Source organism: Macrobrachium rosenbergii, chromosome 4, assembly GCF_040412425.1.
Source record: "Macrobrachium rosenbergii isolate ZJJX-2024 chromosome 4, ASM4041242v1, whole genome shotgun sequence".
Classification (NCBI taxonomy): domain Eukaryota; kingdom Metazoa; phylum Arthropoda; class Malacostraca; order Decapoda; family Palaemonidae; genus Macrobrachium; species Macrobrachium rosenbergii.
The window spans coordinates 56,152,849-56,171,927 of record NC_089744.1 but is presented as its reverse complement, the minus strand read 5'-3'; the positions used below and the strand labels follow the sequence as shown (position 1 = coordinate 56,171,927).

At 41.2% G+C, this 19,079-nt stretch overlaps 1 protein-coding gene across 1 annotated transcript in view; it reads left to right on the top strand.

Moving 5' to 3' along the window:
• The window catches only part of LOC136837765 (ubiquitin carboxyl-terminal hydrolase 20-like), a 134,915-nt gene extending 120,619 nt beyond the window's left edge, over positions 1 to 14,296 (top strand). The window contains exons 13-15 of the mRNA XM_067102689.1: positions 10,203 to 10,340; positions 10,469 to 11,089; positions 12,762 to 14,296. Of these exons, the coding sequence (XP_066958790.1) occupies positions 10,203 to 10,340; positions 10,469 to 11,089; positions 12,762 to 13,004 (1,002 nt within the window). The 3' untranslated portion in view covers positions 13,005 to 14,296. The remainder of the gene's footprint in view (positions 1 to 10,202; positions 10,341 to 10,468; positions 11,090 to 12,761) is intronic.
• Positions 14,297 to 19,079: the final 4,783 nt, after the last annotated feature.

Sequence of the window (19,079 nt, the reverse complement as noted above, 5' to 3'; positions counted from 1 at the left end):
AGTCATGAAAATGAGATGAAAATACAGTAATTAGTGAATATTTCTCGGTGAAAAATACCGCAAATGGGCGAATTTTCCGCGAATAATTGGTAGATACGTTCCACAGAGAAATCCATGAATATGTGAGTCCGCGAAGTGTGAGAATGCAAATACGGGGGTTTTACTGTACAGTATACCGGCTAAAATGAGTCAGTAAGGCTATATAGCAAGAATAAGTGAATACATCATATCATTAGGAAGACTTAGAAAAACATGTTGAAATGTTTCAATATATTAGAATATAAACTCAAAAATATAAACTACATTATATTATAAAAAACAAATACTGCATACTGTATTCAAACACGGAAGAGAAAAGTCGAACAGCAGGTCGGAGAAAAGAAACGCATGTCTAATGAGATGGCGGCCAAAAGTAAACTGCATAGAATTGAATGCGAACTGACTAGGTGGGCGGTGCTTTTACCCCTACCATCTGTAGCTAATATCATAACCACCGTGAAAAAGTTTAACGGCTGGGTTTCCAGCTCGCTGAGAGTAAATCCCGTGTGTAAAGACCGAGTGTTTGTATTTTTGTTGGAACAAACCATTACATTCAGTAGTCCATACAGAGAATTTTTTAGGCCTTGGAAGATGATCCCATTAATGAAAGCATAATGTAGGTGAGGAAACTTTTTACAAATGATAATGCTACAAATATCATTAAAAGTCATGAAGGCTGTCAAGCTATTGTCTTTCTGGAAACCCTTTGGTAACTGGATTTACACTAGAGCCTATCAAGGAAATTATAAAAAAAAGTGGTTAAGGAAGGGTTTGAAAATATGCTGTATTTATGCTTTTTATCTTCATTACAGAACTCAGTGCAGGAGCAGTAGTTCTTGACTGACAGTATATTTCTCACCTGATGTCATCAGAATATAATCTACACAAAAAGTAGATGATCCTCAGGTTATCTCTTATATCTCCTTGAAGATATACGTACAGGACACTGAAAAATATACTTGTTCATACACGGAACAAATTTTTGGTCTTATTATAATGTATCAAATGGCGCCAGCTGGAAACCAGTTAAAAAACAATCAAAATCGTATATGCAAGGAATCTATGGCATCTGGCATCTAATGAGCAGATGAGGTGGTAGCGGGTCAGAGACCCAGCTGGAACCTTGTGAGGCATTCAGTCTTTCTTCAACCACCTTGGAGAGCAGATGTTCGCTTTTGCTCTCCTTTCCCCAAGCTGGTTTTTTCCTAAGCCTGTTATACCTTCCTACTGGTTGTGTTGTGTTTTTGGATGGGTGTATGTGTTTTGTGGTGTTATCATGCTTTTTACTAATCAATCTAAGAAGCCCCGTGAGCGCCAGCGAGGGTTCCCATGTTCCTGCTTCCTGGCTTCTGCTTCTTCAGAGATAGACCCCATTCTCCTTACAGCAGGTGCCATTCTAATTTTTGTAATATCACCAATCTGTGCCTGGAATGTCATTCCTGGCCTGTAGTGCAGTGGAAGAAGTTCTACAAGAAGAAGTCAGTGCTTCCATCTTGGAAAGGATTTTTTCCTCCTCAAATGGGAGCCTCTGCTCCCCCTTCTTCCAGACCTATTACATCTGCTTCGTCATCCGTTGATGCCTTTTCTCCTTCATTTTTTTCCATTGATTCGTCTTTGGCAGCATCGGGAGTTGGTCAAGGTGATTTTATGTATCCTGCTGGCCTGTCTCTATTAGGGGGAATATTTCCCCTTCAGGGAGGGAAGAGGCAGTGCCATCTTGTTCTTTTATTTCAGATTCAGATGGGCAGAAGATGTCTTCTATTTGGGCCTTCCTAGGCATACCCAGGGTTCCTTCTCTGGATGGCCTGTTGTCAAATTGCATCTCTTCACACTTACCAACGTCGGCTCCCCCCAGAAGTATCTCCTCCTCCTGGCCTCCGCTTCCTTGGATCTCGTGTGATGCCACCTAGCAGAACGCCTTCAGTACTAACTGCGCATCATCCTTGGTCGGCTATACCCGCAGCAATTCTGTCGAATCTGGGTCAGGCTTGTGCTCCCATGATGTCAATACCTACTTCATCTCTCCCCGTGACGACAGTATCCTTGATGTCATTTCCTCGGAGTGCTCCCGTGATGTCACAACCAGCTACTGCTGTGACATCATCTCCTGCAGTTGTCGATCCTTCGGACGCTTTTCTACAGACTGGACTTTGTTTTTCGGGAGAAGTACAGTGGTCCTTCTGTCAAGAAAAGGCGTAGGCTTCCATCTTCTTCATCATCATCATCTTCATCTCCCCTTACTTGTGCTCGTGTGAAATGGAGGATTGAAGACTGTCACTTCGTCATCTGAGAAGCCAAGGACTGTTTCGTCAGCTTCTTCCCACAGACGTGTGTCTCCAATTCGCATATACAGAGGTAGTCACCACCGTGTTCCTGTGGATGATGTTCACCACCCTGCAGCCCCTCAGAAGTCGGCTTCAGTCTTTCGTTCTTCCCCTCCTCATTCCATACAAGTTCGGTGGAACGATAATAAGGCTCTGATTAAGAAGTTGAAGGTGGTGGATTCCTCTGTTAGAAGCCCAGTTATTCCAAGGCCTACAAGATATTCTCCTTAGAGGTTTAGGGTTTCCTCTTCGGTTTCCTCTTCGGTTTCCTCTTCGGACCGTGTCATCTGCAGACATGTTCTTAGCAACGTCCATGTTGATGGGAACAAAAGTTTAGCTGACACCGTCCATGGATCTGATTATGACTGTGGTTCCCTGGCTCCCAAGAGGTGGAGGCATTGCATGTCTCACTCGCCTGGAAGGACCCTCGTACGCCATTCGTCTTCCCAAGTCCGTGGACATGACTCGTCAAGTCCTAACGTTGGTGCTTCGGTTTCTCATTCTCCTGGCAGGGATCACGTGCATCGTTCGTCTTCGCGTGTCCGCATACGTAACTCATCGGAGTCAAGAGCTGATGCACACCTGTCTTTCCATTTTTGTGGACGTGACTCATCAATGACAAGGGGTGGCCTACATCTGTCTAGTGTTCAGGATCCCTCTCTTCTGTCTACCTGAGAATGTCAGCCACCTTTGCATGAAGTAGAGGAGGGGGAAAGTTAGGAGTTTCTAGCTTCCTACAGGGAGGTTGTTGATCTCATTCATGAGTTCAGCAATCTCTCTGAGAAGTCTGGGACTCCTGCTTCTATGACTCCTATGGGCATAGAAGCCTTACTTGGTCCAAAGAAGGATGTAAGGACTTCTTTTGAGTCACCTTGTTCCGAACATGCTAGTTCAATTTTAAGACGTGAATTCTTTGGTTTCAGGACAGGATAATTCTCTGTTCTCCAACAGATCCTTCAGGTTTCTTACCCCCCTCTGACTCATCATAGGAAGTATTACTCAACAAGTCTCATACGTCTGTTGGGTAGGCAGGTCAACTCTGTCATTTGTTTTGAAGCCTTGGCTAACACTAGATCAGGTTAGGATTGATGATCCTTCTTTAACCTTTCAAGAAGCATCGACCTTGGAGTCTACTGCCTCTTCTGCCTTTCAGACTTTCTCATGGCTGGATTTATGGTGTACAGCGGTTGCTAGGATTTCTTCTTCCCGTTCTGTGAGAGATTCTTTAAAAAGTCCGTCTTTCATCAGGTTACTTCAATCTGGTGCTAAGGCACTTCAGTCGTTAGAAAGTCCGTCTTTCATCAGGTTACTTCAATCTGGTGCTAAGGCACTTCAATCTGGTGCTAAGGCCATATCATACTTAGGCTATTTGAATGCTAATTTGTGGGCTAACTTCTTACTGATGAGAAGAGACGTAGCCCTTTCCAAAGTATCTAGATCGGTCTATGCAGACTCTATTATCTTTACGGAATGGAGGTCTCCTAGGATCCCAGCTTTTCCTGCCTGAGGAACAACTGCAAGCTGCTATCATTAGACGTCGAGCTGACACTAACCATTAACTCATTAGACGTCGAGCTGACACTAACCATTAACTTGTCCAACTGGCAATGACTAAGTTTTCATCTCAGTCTCATCCTTCAGCTCCAAGACAGATTAGGCAGTCCCCTCCAAGGAAACCTTCAAGACCTTCAAGACCTTCAACTTCAGCTAAGGTTACCCGACCGACTCCATCACCAAGGAAGCAGCCTCAGCATTGTCCCTTCCAATCTCGCCCTTCAAAACCAGGGAGGGGGAGTAAGGGCAGGTACAGGGGAGGATGTCAGTAGATTGGGCGCCACTCCCTGCCCCTTGGCACCGGTGTGGGGGTGCCTGGCGAGCCACTGGGCTATGTGGCAGTTGCAAGGAGCAGAACGGTGGGTAGTGGATGTCCTTCAGGTAGGATATCTACTTCCATTCAACTCCCCTCCTCTTCTCTCCAGTCGTTCTCTCCTACACTTGACTTGTGCCCAGGACTCTCCGAAGCACTTAGCTCTTCAGGAGGACTGAAGAAGATGATGGACAAAGGAGCAGTGGAAAAGGTAGTCCGTCCTTCTCCAGGGTTCATCATTCGGATTTTCCTGGTTCAGAATGGAGACGCCTCAGACAGTCTTAGCAGCCGTAAGAGACAACTTCATGTAAACTATAGAATTGAAGGACACCTACCTTCAGATTCCTATCCACCCTTCATCCAGGAAGTTCATCTGTTTCAGTCTTGGGGAGCAAGTGTTCCAGTTCAAGGTTCTTTGCTTCGGGTTGACAACAGCGCCGCAAGTGTTCGCAAGAGTCTTTACCCTAGTGTCAACGAGGGCTCATGCTCAGGGGATTCGCCTGTTGAGATATCTTGATGATTGGTTGGTCTTAGCAAGTTACCGGGAAAGGCTGATTCGGGACAGGGACTGTCTCCTCCAGTTATATCCTGGGCGTTGTGATAAATCTGGAGAAGTCCAATCTTCTCCCCAGCCAGAGGATTCTGTACTTGGCTATGGTAATAGAGACAGCCTTGTTGAGGGTTTGCCTTTTAGACCAACAGATAGGGAGGTTCAGAGCAGTAACTCACTATTTCCTTTCTAGGGAGGAGCAACCAACTCACCAGTGGCAAGTAGTTCTGGGCCTCTTGTCTTCTCTGGAGAAGCTGGTCCCTCATGGGCATCTCCATATTTGGTCCCTGCAGTGGAGACTGAAGGAGTTTTGGTCCCCAGCAGGAGATTCCCCTCAGCTCCTGGTCCCTCTGTCGGCAGAGATGAGAAGCGACCTCCTGTGGTGGTTAGACGACCAGAACCTGACAGTGGGAACTTCTCTTCATTCTCTCCCTCCAGATCGTCTCCTGTTCTTGGACACTTCCTCTGAAGGTTGGGGTGCTCATCTGGAAGAACTGCTGACTTCACGACAAGCAACTCCACATTGTGTTGGAGTTGAAGGCTGCCTTCCTGGGTCTTCAGGAGTTTCAGGAGAGGGTGGTAGGTCACTGTTGTTCTGCTGTTGGACAACACTACAGTGGTGGCATATGTGAACAGACAGGGGGGCTGGTGTCATGCCACCTTCACTCTCTGACGGTTGAATTACACCAGTGGGTGACTGACAACTCGGTGGAGCTCATGGCCAGGTACTTTCCAGGCAAAAGGAATGTAGTGGCCGACAAACTAAGTCGAAGGGACAAGTTCTAGGTACAGAGTGGTCTCTGCATCAGGATGTAGTGGACAGGCTGTTTCGTCTGTAGGGAAGACTCATGTTCGACCTCTTCGCTGTAAGGTTCAGCCGGAAGCTAGAGGTTTATTGTTCGGTGGTCCCAGATCCGTTCGCTGTAGCGGAGGATGCTCTTCAACATCCTTGGGACAACCTGGAAGTTTACACCTTCCCTCCATTCTGCCTGATCCATCATATCCTGAACAGAGTGATGAGTTCCAAGAATCTCAGGATGACTAGTAGCTCCTCCTTTGTGGCCTCAAGCAGAGTGGTTTCCGGACCTCCTGTCTCTGCTCTCAGCAGCACCGAGAGAGATTCCCCCATGGCACAATCTTCTCTGCCAACCTCACATAGAAAGGTACCACCAATCGGTAGGTTCCCTGTCTCTTCATGGCTGGAGGTTACCCAGTATCTCTTACAAGTGAGAGATTTTTTTTGGCAGGGCAGCAACTCGGATGTCCAGCTACCTCAGGAGATCTTCGTCAGCTGTTTACCAGGGCAAGTGGGCCATCTACTGTGATTGGTGTCGTCGTCGGGGTTTCTCTCCGCTCGGAACTTCTGTTCAACAGATAACTGACTTACTAAGTTAAGTACAGGCAGTCCCTGGTTGTCATCGGGGTTCCGTTTCTGAGGGTGTGATGATAACCAAAAATCGGCAATTTTTGGCACTTTTTCTGCAATTTTCAGGCAGCGCTGATATTCGGTTATCGGCGCCTCTGTTAGGTATGTATTGGCGCCAGTACCCACTTATCAGTGCCGATAAGCGGAAATCGGCGATTTTCGGCGCCGAAAATTGCCGATTTTCGACGCTGGACAAGCCCTGCAAAACTGGATCGCTGTTAACTGAGGCCCCCGTTAACCGGGGATTGCCTGTATACCTTAGTTTTACCAGACCACTGAGCTGATCAACAGCTCTCCTAGGGCTGGCCCAAAGGATTAGACTTATTTAACGTGGCTAAGAACCAATTGGTTACTTAGCAACGGGACCTACAGCTTATTGTGGAATCTGAACCACATTATAGCGAGAAATGAATTTCTATCACCAGAAATAAATTCCTCTAACTCTTCATTAGCCAGGCGGAGAGGCGAACTTGGGCCTAGCGAGTTGCCAGGCCACAACTCTACCGACTCGGCCAACGAAGAACTGACCTACTAATCTATCTCACGGCTACAAGGCTGCTTTAGGATTAGTTCTCTGTCTGAAAGATGCGGAGATCTCTTCATCCTTGGAAATCTTTGTTGTTCAGGAGCTTTGAGCAATCTTGTTCTCCTAGGGAACTCAAGCCTCCTACGTGGGGCCTAACTCTGGTACTGGATAGTCTTACTTGAACTCCGTTCAAGCTGCTGAGTCAATTGTCAGACAGGGATTTGACTTTGAAAACAGTCTTCCTCCTGGCCTTAGCTTCTTTGAAGAGAGTTGGTGTGCTCCATGGTCTGCATTATGATGTCAAACACACCAGGGGTTGGGGGTCAGTTGCTTTTGAATTTGTCATGGAATTCATGGCTAAGACTCAAAATCCCTCGGTTCAAGATGACAGATTTGCCTCATTCTCCATTCCTTCCCTTAGGGATTTTGTTGACAACGATCTTCAGAAGTTACTGCTTTGCCCCGTCAGAGCACTGCATTGTTACCTGAAAAAGGACTCGTCACCTAAGACCTAGGTGCTGTAGACTTTTCATTAGCACAGGCTGAACCAAGGAAGAAGTGTCCAAGAATACCATTTCATTTTGGCTGCATGAGGTTATTAGACAAGCCAATGCCTTATTGTTTCCAATACCATACATGCTAAAGCACATATGACATCAGATGAAAAGGTTCCTCTCAGGCATATAAGAAGAACTTTTCTGTTCATAGGATTTTGAATGCTGGTTCTTGGCTCCGTCAGACCACTTTCACTTCCTTCTACCTGAAGAAAGTTGCCCACAGGTCCTTGGACACTTTTTCCTTGGGTCCGGTGGTGGCTGCTCAACAAGTTGTGTAGCTCATCCAGTGCCCCTTGCAGAACCATTTGTACCTTGCCTAAGATGATAGTGTGGAAGAGAGATTGAATGCGATGACTGGTCTCTTTTCTTTCCCTTTTTTCCCTTTCTTCTTTACCTACAGGCAGTTTTGAAGAATAACACATCATACGTTGGAACGGGCTTGATACTGGTGAGTGTTGCAGCCATACTGTTACAGCATTTAGGTGTTCCATACAACATACAAATATGCTTCTCAGTAGCCTTTACTTCTCTCTCCAGCATGGGAAGTGAGAAGTGGTGACAAATCTGTTAAGCGTGGCTGACAGAGTTTGTTGCTTGAACAGATATACAGTAAACCCCCCTTATTCACGGGGATGCGTACCACCCCCCCACGCGAATAGCTAAAATCCGCGGATATTTAAAACCCTGTAAAAACACTTAGAACTGCCTATTTTGGTAGTTTAAACACAAGAAAAACCCTCTAAAAATGCATATACCTGAGTATTTTAATAGTTTTATCACAAAAAGTGCACTTTGTATGAAAATACAGTGAACCCCCCGTATTCGTGGGGGATGCGTACCGCACCCCCCCGCGAGTAGCTAAAATCTGTGAATACTTAAAACCTCTCTAAAAACACTTAGAACTACCCATTTTGATAGTTCAAACACAAGAAAAACCCTGTAAAAATGCTTATACCTGAGTTTTTAAGTCTTATCACAAAAAGTGCATTTATTCATGAAAATTATATGAAAATACAGTCATTTGTAAATATTTCTCAGTGAAAAATACCGCGATTGGGCAAATTTTCTGCAAATAATGGGTAGATATGTTCCACAGTGAAATCTGCGAATGCATGAGTCCGCGAATCATGAGAACGCGAATACGGGGGGTTTACTGTAATATGAAATATGGTAATTAGTGAATATTTCTCAGATTTTCCGTGAATAATGGGTAGATACGTTCCACAGAGAAATCCGCGAATATGTGAGTCCACGAATCGTGAGAACGTGAATACGGGGGTTTACCGTAGTTCTCTTTGACTTCCATATATGCAGTGAATCAAACAGTCTGCATTGTATTTTAGCCCAGTAAACTGGGTGTTAGATACCCTCTTATCTAACAACTCAGAGGCTTAGGTCTCCTTCCTTAGAACCCTAATTTCTAGGAAGGTTGATCAGGTGTGCCAAACCTCCAGTCAGTTCAGGATTCTCATACCTCCCTCCAAGTGTGAGTCTATCCTAATGTTAAGACTGAAGGTTTGTTCCATGTATGAACAAATGACAAATTTTTAATTAGTTTTCATTTTTCATAGCTAACAAACCTGAGGTCTTAACAAAGACTGCCCACCTCTAGCCGCCCCTCTTATGTCTTATCCTGGGTTGGAAGAAAGCCTGATACATCACGAGGTTCCAGCTAGGTCTCTGACCCGCTACCACCTCACCTGCATATTAGATGCCAGATGCCACAGGTTCCTTGCTTATACGATTTTGGTTGTTTTTTAACCGGTTTCCAGCTGGCGCCAGAAGATATATCCTAATGTTAAGACCTCAGGTTTGTTAGCTATGAAAAATACAAATTAATTAAAAATTTGTCATTTTTTTAACTGTGTTAGTGGCTTTTCCAGTTGACAGTGAACATGACTGATAGCATGATTTAATTATAATGCTGGAGAGATGTTATCTTGATGAATGCATGGCTGCAAATGGCTAACAGTAGGTCTTCCACTCAGGCAAAATTTTTGTCTTCTTGCCTGCAATCCAAACCATATTTTCAACGACTTACTACACTACCATAACTCATAAGTCCATTTCATGGGATAGCCTGTCTTGATTAATTATCAAGAGATAACTGTCAACGTTCTACATCTCATTTGATATGTACAGTAAATGTATGTGGGCTATAAATACAAATAGATTTAAAAGTTCAGGCAGTTGAGAATAGTTAATACTGTGAACACTAATTGTACATATATTCTGTAAAAAAATATTCTCCCATTTGACATTTAGGTGTAAGTGGGGTATAATATAAATAAATTTAAAATTTCAGGCAGTTGAAATATAATTAATACCTTGAGCACCAAGTTTTTGTATAATTTGTAAAAATATAATTTGTAAAAAATATACAAACTTTCAACTGACAATCTTTCAAAGGTACAAATTTCCTTGTCCACATTATGTCTGGGACCTAAAATCTTTATTTCATGTATTTTCCTTATGTCTGGGACCTAAAATCTTTATTTCATGTATTTTCCTTATGCCATAGGCTAATTACAATGCTGGGTACCGAGGCTAACTTTATTGGTCTTTTAAATGAACTATCAGATCAAAACTTGCTTATATGCAGAGAACTACTGTTTCTCAGAGTTCTGACCAACATTAAATTTCAAACATTAGTAATTTTTTCACCTAATTTGAGAAGAATACAATTTAGCAGTTAAAATTTGAATTAAACTATATATTTTTTTCAAGGCTCATGAGTATTAAATTTCATCTTGAGTAATTGATATATAAACTTTTGTGAAAGGATATCAGCATTTAATGTTGTGATTAATATATATAATTTAACTGAATGTTGGCAATGTTAAATGTTTAGTTTTAATAATATTGTTACTACTTAAAGCATATTTTATTGTAAATTAATGTTGCATTTCACAGGTAGCATCACGAGAACCTTCACTGATGCAGTTTTATGTGTCAAAACAGTGGGTCAACAAATTTAATACATTTGCTGAACCAGGCCCCATTGACAATTCAGATTTCTTATGTCCACATGGAGGTGTCCAGCCACAAAAGGTAGATCAGATTCTATGATATTTTTTTCCATCTGTCAACATACTGTAATAGGAAAAATGAAATTTATCATGTTTCATAACAGCCGGGTTATATCATAAGTGTTACCGTAAATTTTCTACTTTTGTCAGGCAAGTTATGTGGCAGATCTAGTGATGCTTTTAAATCAAGGTGTATGGGAATACTTACACCAGGTGTTTGGAGGTGGACCAGCATGTACTCGTCTGTATGAGTGTGTAACGTGTCGAGCAGAGCTTGAAGCTATTCTTCATAGGCAGAGCAGTGAATTAGATCTATTTATTAAACTTCATAAAATGTTCCAAGATGAAGAGTACCCAAGTATTGTTTTTGCTATTTCTATGAAATGGTTTAGACAGTGGGAGAGTTTTGTGCGTGGACGAGAACAAGAGCCCCCTGGACCTATTGATAATTCTTCGATATGTACCAGTAAGACTGGCCAACCAATGTTAAAACAAGGGTCTGACTATGCCCAGATTTCAGAGGAAATGTGGTATTTCTTCCATGAAATTTATGGAGGTGGCCCTGAGTTATTTGTGAGGTATGGTAATCCTCCTGGAACTGCCAGGCGAACAGATCGTGTTGAAGGAGTCAGGCCTGATGCTCAGAAATCAGAGCAGCTTCAACCTGGGGCAAGGTCCCTTAGTAATGATAACTTGCCAAAAAGTTGTCAGTCAGCCTCGCCTTCTGTTCAAGCGTGTGCAAATCGCCAAAGAACATTATCTGCTTGTGAGGTAAGGTTATATTTATGATTTCTGCTCTTATGAAGCATTGGAGGTACGGTTATGCTAGTGGTATTTTCTTGTATGAATTTTATTGTGACAAATTTTAAAAAACCACATACACAAATTGGACATCAAATATATTTAAGAAATCCACATCCAGTTTTGGAGTGTCATGCTCCTTCCCTTGTTCAGTGTAGAGACACTAAAACCCAACTACAGGTCATTCTGAGTGAAGTTAACAATGAAACAAAACATGGAGCGCACACACACAAGAAAACATGGAGCACACACACACACATCTTCCCCCTTTCCCCTATCATTTCTCCTTTTTTTATTTTGTGTTTTTTTATAATTTTCACTGCTTAAAACAATAAAATTATAAAAATGACAGCAACAATCATCGCACCCAGTCCAGGTTAATGTATATTTAGCGCTATGCGCTGTATGTAGGGTACATATGTAATCATAAATTGTTGATTTATAATGTTTTAAATTTTTTCCTTAATTCTGTAGTATATAAGAAATATTGTAGGCGTGATCTTTCTTTATTATTCTTTGTGCATTATAATCAATAATGGCTATTATATGAGGTACATTGGGGGTTTTTATAGGCACAAACAGGTTGTCATGATTGGCATGTGTAGAGTACTGATTTACATAATGGGAGCCAGATCATGCATGGTTTCAGGGTTGAAAGGTGGGTCTTGGAACGTGTCACCATGTATGCTGGGGCCAGCTGTATTTACATGCAGTCAAACCACGGTTCATAAATGCTTTAAATCATGAATAAAGTGGTTCAGTAAAAGAAATTTTGAGGGAACAAAGCTTTGGATTACAAACAGCAAGCTAGAACATTTATGTTTCGAACAAAGGCCACGTACAGAGACAAAAAGTTTCCCAGTCTTCATGCTTCAGTTTTATGGCAGATCTCACTTAGATGTTTGCTGAATGTTTGTGAACTGCACTTTAATAAATGAAGATGGTTCCAGAGAAAATTATTGGTGTTACTAAATGAAAAAGAAGTCGTAAAAGGATCACAGTCGAGATAAAAAAAAAAAAATCATAGCAAAACATGCAAGTGGTGTACATGTGTCTGATGTTACCATGCAGTTTGGTATGGTCAAGTCTGTAACCTGTACAATATTAAAACAAAAAGAGGCCATGAAAACAACAGATGTGAAAGGAGTGATATTGCTTACAAAACAAACATTGAAAATAATTGGCAAGGTAGAAAAATTGTCGCTGATTTGGATGTACAGCAAACAGTTACTGGGCGATATCATTTTAGAGGCCATAACTTGTGAGAAGGCAAGGTAAGTTTTTTATTAATTGTATTTTTTTATGCATTAGACTTTATGCATTTCATTGTTGTTGTGTCCAGTTTTAGGTGATTCTTATATTAAGTTTTTAGGTAATTGTTATAAAAGTATAAATATGCAATAATCCAGGGTTTAATCTGTTTCACATTATATCTTATATTAAAAATAGTTTTGGTTGATGAACAGATTGGTTCACAAACAGCTTCCTTGAATGGATTAAATTTGTGAACCAGGGCCAAATATATATATATATATATAATATATATATATATATATATATATAGAGAGAGAGAGAGAGAGAGAGAGAGAGAGAGAGAATGTTTGCTGAGATAATGCATTCAGTTGTTTTACTTTTACTTCAGGTTGTGAAAGTTGTACCCACCCACTCACCAAAGTTACCAAGTAGCAGTCATGTTGCTTCTAGGGCAGAAACTCCTTCACATTCATCATCAGTAGAAGATAAAGATGAGGTTTCACCTGAGGATTTTAATTTGCAACAGCCCTGTAATGCTGAGGATGTTGTGGAAAAAAACAAGTACATTATTCATAATAGAGAGGAAAGCCAAGAACCCACAGAAAACCTTCACAGTAACTCTCAGTTGTGAGCGCAGTATTATCTGTGATCAATGATTTGAAGGCCAAAGTCTTTAATCATAGGATCAAGAATTTATACTGAATTAGAATTGAGATTTCCTAAGCTTCTTTTCTTACTATAACTATTTTAGACTTGCCCCATAAAGACAAAAATGTTTTAGGCAAAATAATAAGTGGTATGAATTTTGTTTTAATCATTGTGTTGTATGTTAAAGTACCTGGAATTGTTTCTAATATTAATGGAAACATGCCCCTGAAATTAAGGTTATTCCATCCTGTGTGAAAAGTTGAATGTGTAAATGATATACAGTTAGCATGTGTTTATCTGTTGCTTACCTTTGAGCTTGCAAAGCAAGAGTTTTTGTTTGATGTAATATTTGGAAAAATATAACATATTGTGCCATTAAACTATTTTTGTTTGAAATGACCATTGACTTATAAAGTTATTTATTTATTTTGTAATGTACTGTAATTTTACCATTTTTTTTATTCCCTTGAGCATAGTTTATTATTTTTATTCCCTTGATAATTGCACCTAGAGAACTTAGTAAACCATATTTTTTTGCATTAGTCAGAGTAAAGATTTTGTAATGCGTCAAGTCAGGTTATGTGATCTTGAATGAGCATTTATTCTTTTTAGGTACAGCTTAATTTTTCAGGTTCCAGTGTGAATGGGTTGATATTTAAAAGCAGATCTCGAAAGTTGTATGTCTTTGTAGTCCCAGTTCCATTACCTCTTATTTAATAATGGGAACAAGTTTTCACATTTGCTCATTAAATACTCTATTTTCAAAGAATCTAAAAAGGTATGTATGAGAGAAGCAGGAAAAGAATGTGAATTATGCTGGCTGTTTGCATAGACAATTTTGAAATGACATTGATGTTGTCATGGAGGGGAAAATGACTTCCTGATTTGCTAATAACTTGCATCTTTGAAGAATTAGAATTTATTTTCCCATTTGCAAATGTATTAGGTCTTTATAAACATTGTAGTGTGCTAGTGTATGGCTGAAATATTTTTGGCATATGCGGTATTTGAAATCAGTTTGAATTAAATTTTTCTTGAAGGATAGGTCAAATTAAGCTAAAAACCAGACTAAATTGAAGATCATTTTGTTGAAGACCATTCTGAACCCTTCCAATACTACTCGGTTTTACTAAATGCCATGGAAAGCTATTAAAAGGCATGTTGAGTCACTGTTAGTTAATTTTATATAAAGCAATATTGTTATATGTATAAACTATAGGTGTTCTTGTCACCATCTTGTAAATTTGTTTTCAACTATTAAAATGTTTTCGCAGTTTTGTATGTATTTTTTGATCCCAACATCTCCCAGGAATACCTTGGCTTAAGCAACCATAAAAGTGGTGCAGTTCCATTGATTTTGAGTGCAATTTTTGAAAAAGGTTTCAGAAGTGCCGAAGGGCTAATTTTCCCCATGAAACTCTAATCCATTCAAATGCCTTCATTTCTTTCCTCATCCTTTCACTGGTCAGTTAAAGAACTACAGAACTTCAGTTTGAAGAAGAGCTTTTGTCAAGTTCTTACTAAGTTTTTATTTCTTTAGTTTAGGAACAGAAACTGTTTACTGTATTTAGCATAAGGGTCATGGTCTGCCTTTTACAAATTTTGTTTCTGTACTTGACATTTAAAATTTTTAGTTGTTTTGTTTATGTTTTAATCACCGTAAGGGGTACATTCCATCTGTTCTGATGTGGGAGGCACTGAGCCCTTGCATTTGCCATTGCTAGTGAAATAGAACAACTTACTCAACACCCAGAATATTCATGGCTCACCATGACTATACCTCGAATATGACAAATTTTTAAAGTACATAATTTGTATTTTTCCTAACATACAAACCTGAGGTCTTTACATATGGGGATTAACTTTCAGCGAGCTGGAAATCCAGCTGTTAAACTTTAGCAAGGTTATGGTAATAGCCACCAATGGTAAGGGTGGAAGCACCGCTCACCAAGTAGGTGCACATTCAATTCTACACAGTTTACCTTTTGGGCCAGGTAAGAGAATGAGGGGTGGGTGTCAAGAGGTGGGCCCTTTATGTAAAGACCTCGGGTGTATGTTAGGAAAAATACAAATTACTTTAAAAATTTGCCATTTGTTCCTACACAAATACAAACCCTCGGTCTTTACATATGGGAAACTTACTTTTGGAGAGAGGATTTTGAGTAAATCTCTGAACTGACTGGTAGTTCAGCTCACCTAGGTACTCTCTTCCTGGTCATGAAAGAACAAAGGAGAGACCATACCTTTGATCTATTGAATAAAAGAGGTTTTCAATTGCCAGACTTCTGGGCATTTCGAATTAAAGGAATCTAATATCCTTGATTCGAAGGGAGGGAGACAGGAGAAAGGGAGGAAGACAGAGCAGAACACCACCAACTTCAATAAGTAGAGAAGAGGACTATGATCAAGCTTCTTCAGAGGTTGAATGAATTTCTGAAAGTCAAGGTGCCAAGATCAACTGTCCTTATCTCCTGACTTTTAGCAAATGAATTGTTTGTAATTACATCTATCTTGCTTGGGATGAGTCTGGTTGGCTACTGTACTGAATGTTCTACTGTCTACTCGTGTACCTGCACTGCAGTAGAGTGGATGAAAGGTTACTAGGACCTTTGTTGACCAGGGCACTACTGTGGTGTCGTTGCCAGCACACCAAGGAGTGTCACCTTTAGATCTTGAGACTCTTGATTGAAAGTCTAAAAAGAACTGTGCTCAATTCCAAGAAAGAAAGTGTAGGAGTCTGTCGGCCTGTTCAATGTTTCAAAGAATGAAAAATCTCTGGAGGAGGATAGTGTAACCATGGTACTACTTTGATGCCGTTGCTATCAAAGGAGTGCTTATTCGGACCCAGAGACTCCTGAAACTGTCTTAAATCCACACAACATTCTCTCCTTCTTGGGTTGTGGATCAACTGGTACAGTAATTGCAGCAGCAGCAGCTACTGCTTACTTCTCCCACATCTTCCACTCCTCACAGGGTGAGTGTAACTACATAAAATCAAAGGAAATTGAGTTCCTAGACACCACCTCTTGGTCAAGTAGGAACCCAAAAAAAGTTGTCAGAACTTAGTTTGGAGGTGAAGTCCTAAGTGGTAACGCAAAAGGCCTTTGTGGACTTGGTAGCCTTTAGGGTCCTTAGAAATGGAATGCTCATACACTGTTGATCGCTTGATGAATCAGGCAGAACGACGGGAAGTTGTAAACCCAGGACTTGAATCACGGATGTGAAAGACTTCTCCAAGATGTCAACAGACTCTGCTGCTCCAGGAGAGCACCTATCCAAGTACTGATCAGACCCAATTATTGCTAAATTTCACTGACCGGACAAGAAGCGATATTTTCAATGTGTTATGGTTGATGGCTGTTATGCCCACAGTCCATAGAGACATAGCCAAATAGTAACAGCTTTGGAGTGCCAAGATTGAAGGACTAATTGACCATCTTCCTAAATCGAACAGTTCTTCAAAACACTGACCATAGTGACCGAACTTGTGTCATTCATCCATCATTGAGGAGATGATAGGACACTAGCCCCCTTCGTGTTGACTAAGGAACTGCCATGGTACCATTCCTTAACAACACTACGGAAAGCCCCTCCTCGGATCCTGAGGCTTGGAGAGCTGAGAAGATGCAGGTTATTGAGGTGCAGATTAGGTAAAAATAGGCGTGGTTAAGTACCCAACCTAACCAATTGAAGAGCAGGAAACTACCTTCTGGTTGATGCCAGGAGACAAGAATACCAGGATATCGAAGTGCAAGTTTGGTAAGGTTAGGCTAGAACTAATTAGGCTACCCAACCTAGCTCCATGAAGAGCAGGTGACTACCTTTTGGTTGATGCCATGAGACAAGAAGTCCCAGGGTATTGAAGTGTCATTATGGTAAGGTCAGGCTAGAACTGAGTTAGGTAAAGTACTCAACCTAACCTAACCTCTTGAAGAGTAGATGCATGCCTTTCGGCTGATGCTTTTAAACACAGAGTACTGCCGTAAGGGAAGTGTGTAACAACACTCCAAGGAGATAGTTGTCGTTTAACTGTATGCTAAGTCCTGTCTTACCTCTGAAAGAGGATGGGAAGGAATGGGGTGATCTTGTCGAAGACCAGAACCCCTCTTTCCATCTTCAAAAATTAGGCTTCATCCTTGTGCTTAGAAGAGGACACCGAGGAGTAGGCCTGATCCAAAGACCTATGGAGCTAGAAAATAATTCCGATCGCACAGGGTAAAACCTTGCACAATCAGTATTAACTGACTCCTGTTTCAGAAGCATAGTCAAAAACAAACAGGAATCTGAAGAAACCAGTGGTGGCGAACTGTAACTACCTTGGCTCAGGAAGTCGAAGGTTAATATTAGTGTAGGAACAATCAAGAGTTATGGTTCGAATGTGGATTTCTTCCTGCCTGTAAAATATCCAGGTCTCTGGCTGAACACCAGCATTGATGGCTGTGGGAGTCTGATGGCACGAACTCACTCGTTCGGTTGTAGGCGTTATTGAAATGGATGTTGGATACTATCGATAAAAACGACCGATGAAGGTCGTAGCGTATGTGTTGGCCGTTCGTTCAGTGATGTGGAAAATGGAGGCTGACTGCTACCAATGACCCCGTCAACTTTCATCATGAAGGTCGTAAAAGTTGGTAGAATGATCCCATTTGCTCGTATTAGATGGTATGTTAACGTCCGTTTGCCATAACCATATGATCAAGCTAAAACACATACATGAGTGAAAGGCATTGCACAAACGTGGTGTTGATGCACTTGAACATGGGTTGTCGCCTTTCTAGATGTCCACAGAAGTGCTATTGATGCTCTTCGCCTGGCAGAATTGAACAACGCGGTGATCGGATGGAAAATGGTGCTTCAACATGGTGCGGCCATAGGCCGTCCTGTTCTCTTCCCAAACCTTCACATGAGCGTGGTCGATGGTTCATTCCTGGTCATGCCATCCTGAGACAACTTCCACCCACCCACCCAATTACGCAAATGTGAAAGGAAGGGAAGACCGTTCTAGAAGGGTGACTCCGTTCCAGGAAGAACGATCCCATTGTATTCAAAACTACATCGGCAACGTTAATGATGTGGAAACATACCAGAAAGAAGCAGCAACATGCTAGGCCGCTCTTTTTGACTCTTGGAGAAAGAACCTTTCATTAAGAGATGATCGGCATACGTACTGTAGCTTCATCAATATGTCACGGACATGCAATATTATACAATGAGCAGACCGAGATGGTCAACATTGTATGATGACACAACTTACTTTTGCCAATCCCTATGGACACGTAAATCATGTGCCACATTCTCTTTCCTTAGAGAGCGACCATCTAAGCCAAGCCTGTGTCCATAGACAGGGGAAAACAAAATAAAAAATATGATATCCATGAAAACAACCAAGGAGAGTTGTTATCCGTCAAGTTGCATGTACTATTACTCCTTCCAAGCAGAACGGATGTGTCACGTTGTATGTACGTATTATTCCTTCCAAGCAGACAAACGTCATGTTGCATGTACGTATAGCAGACTCAGATGTATCGTTGCACGTATGTATTCTCTGTTGTGGTCTGAATGTTTTTGGTCAGATTCTCCTCAAGGTAAAGTCCTTAAATTAATGGAATAGGTAAAACTATGGTGTAGCACCAGTAAAAGTAATGAATATGGTGCCTGTTGCTTAAATATTGGAGTATAGTGATATATATAATAATTTGAATTTTAAATTCTGTTGTGTTAATGTCAGTGGTGGATACCTGTAGAAAAAAGCATCTCCCTACATCATTCTCTTCTGGCCAGGTATTGAAGGCTTCTTGCTAATTCCTGCTTGACTTCTGCGATTCTGTCTCGAATGGTCATGAACTCAGCGTGGTGAGACAGTGTCACCATGGTTCATCCATGATGGATGTATGATATTCATCATGTATGATCCATGGCTAACAGTGACCATATAACATCTCAGGTTAGTATCGAGTTTATTTCATAGTGATCAGGAAGTGGGGTAGATATTTCACCTATGGTAAAGTCCTTAAAGAATTAATGGGATAGTTAAAATTTATGCCAATATGGCAGCGAT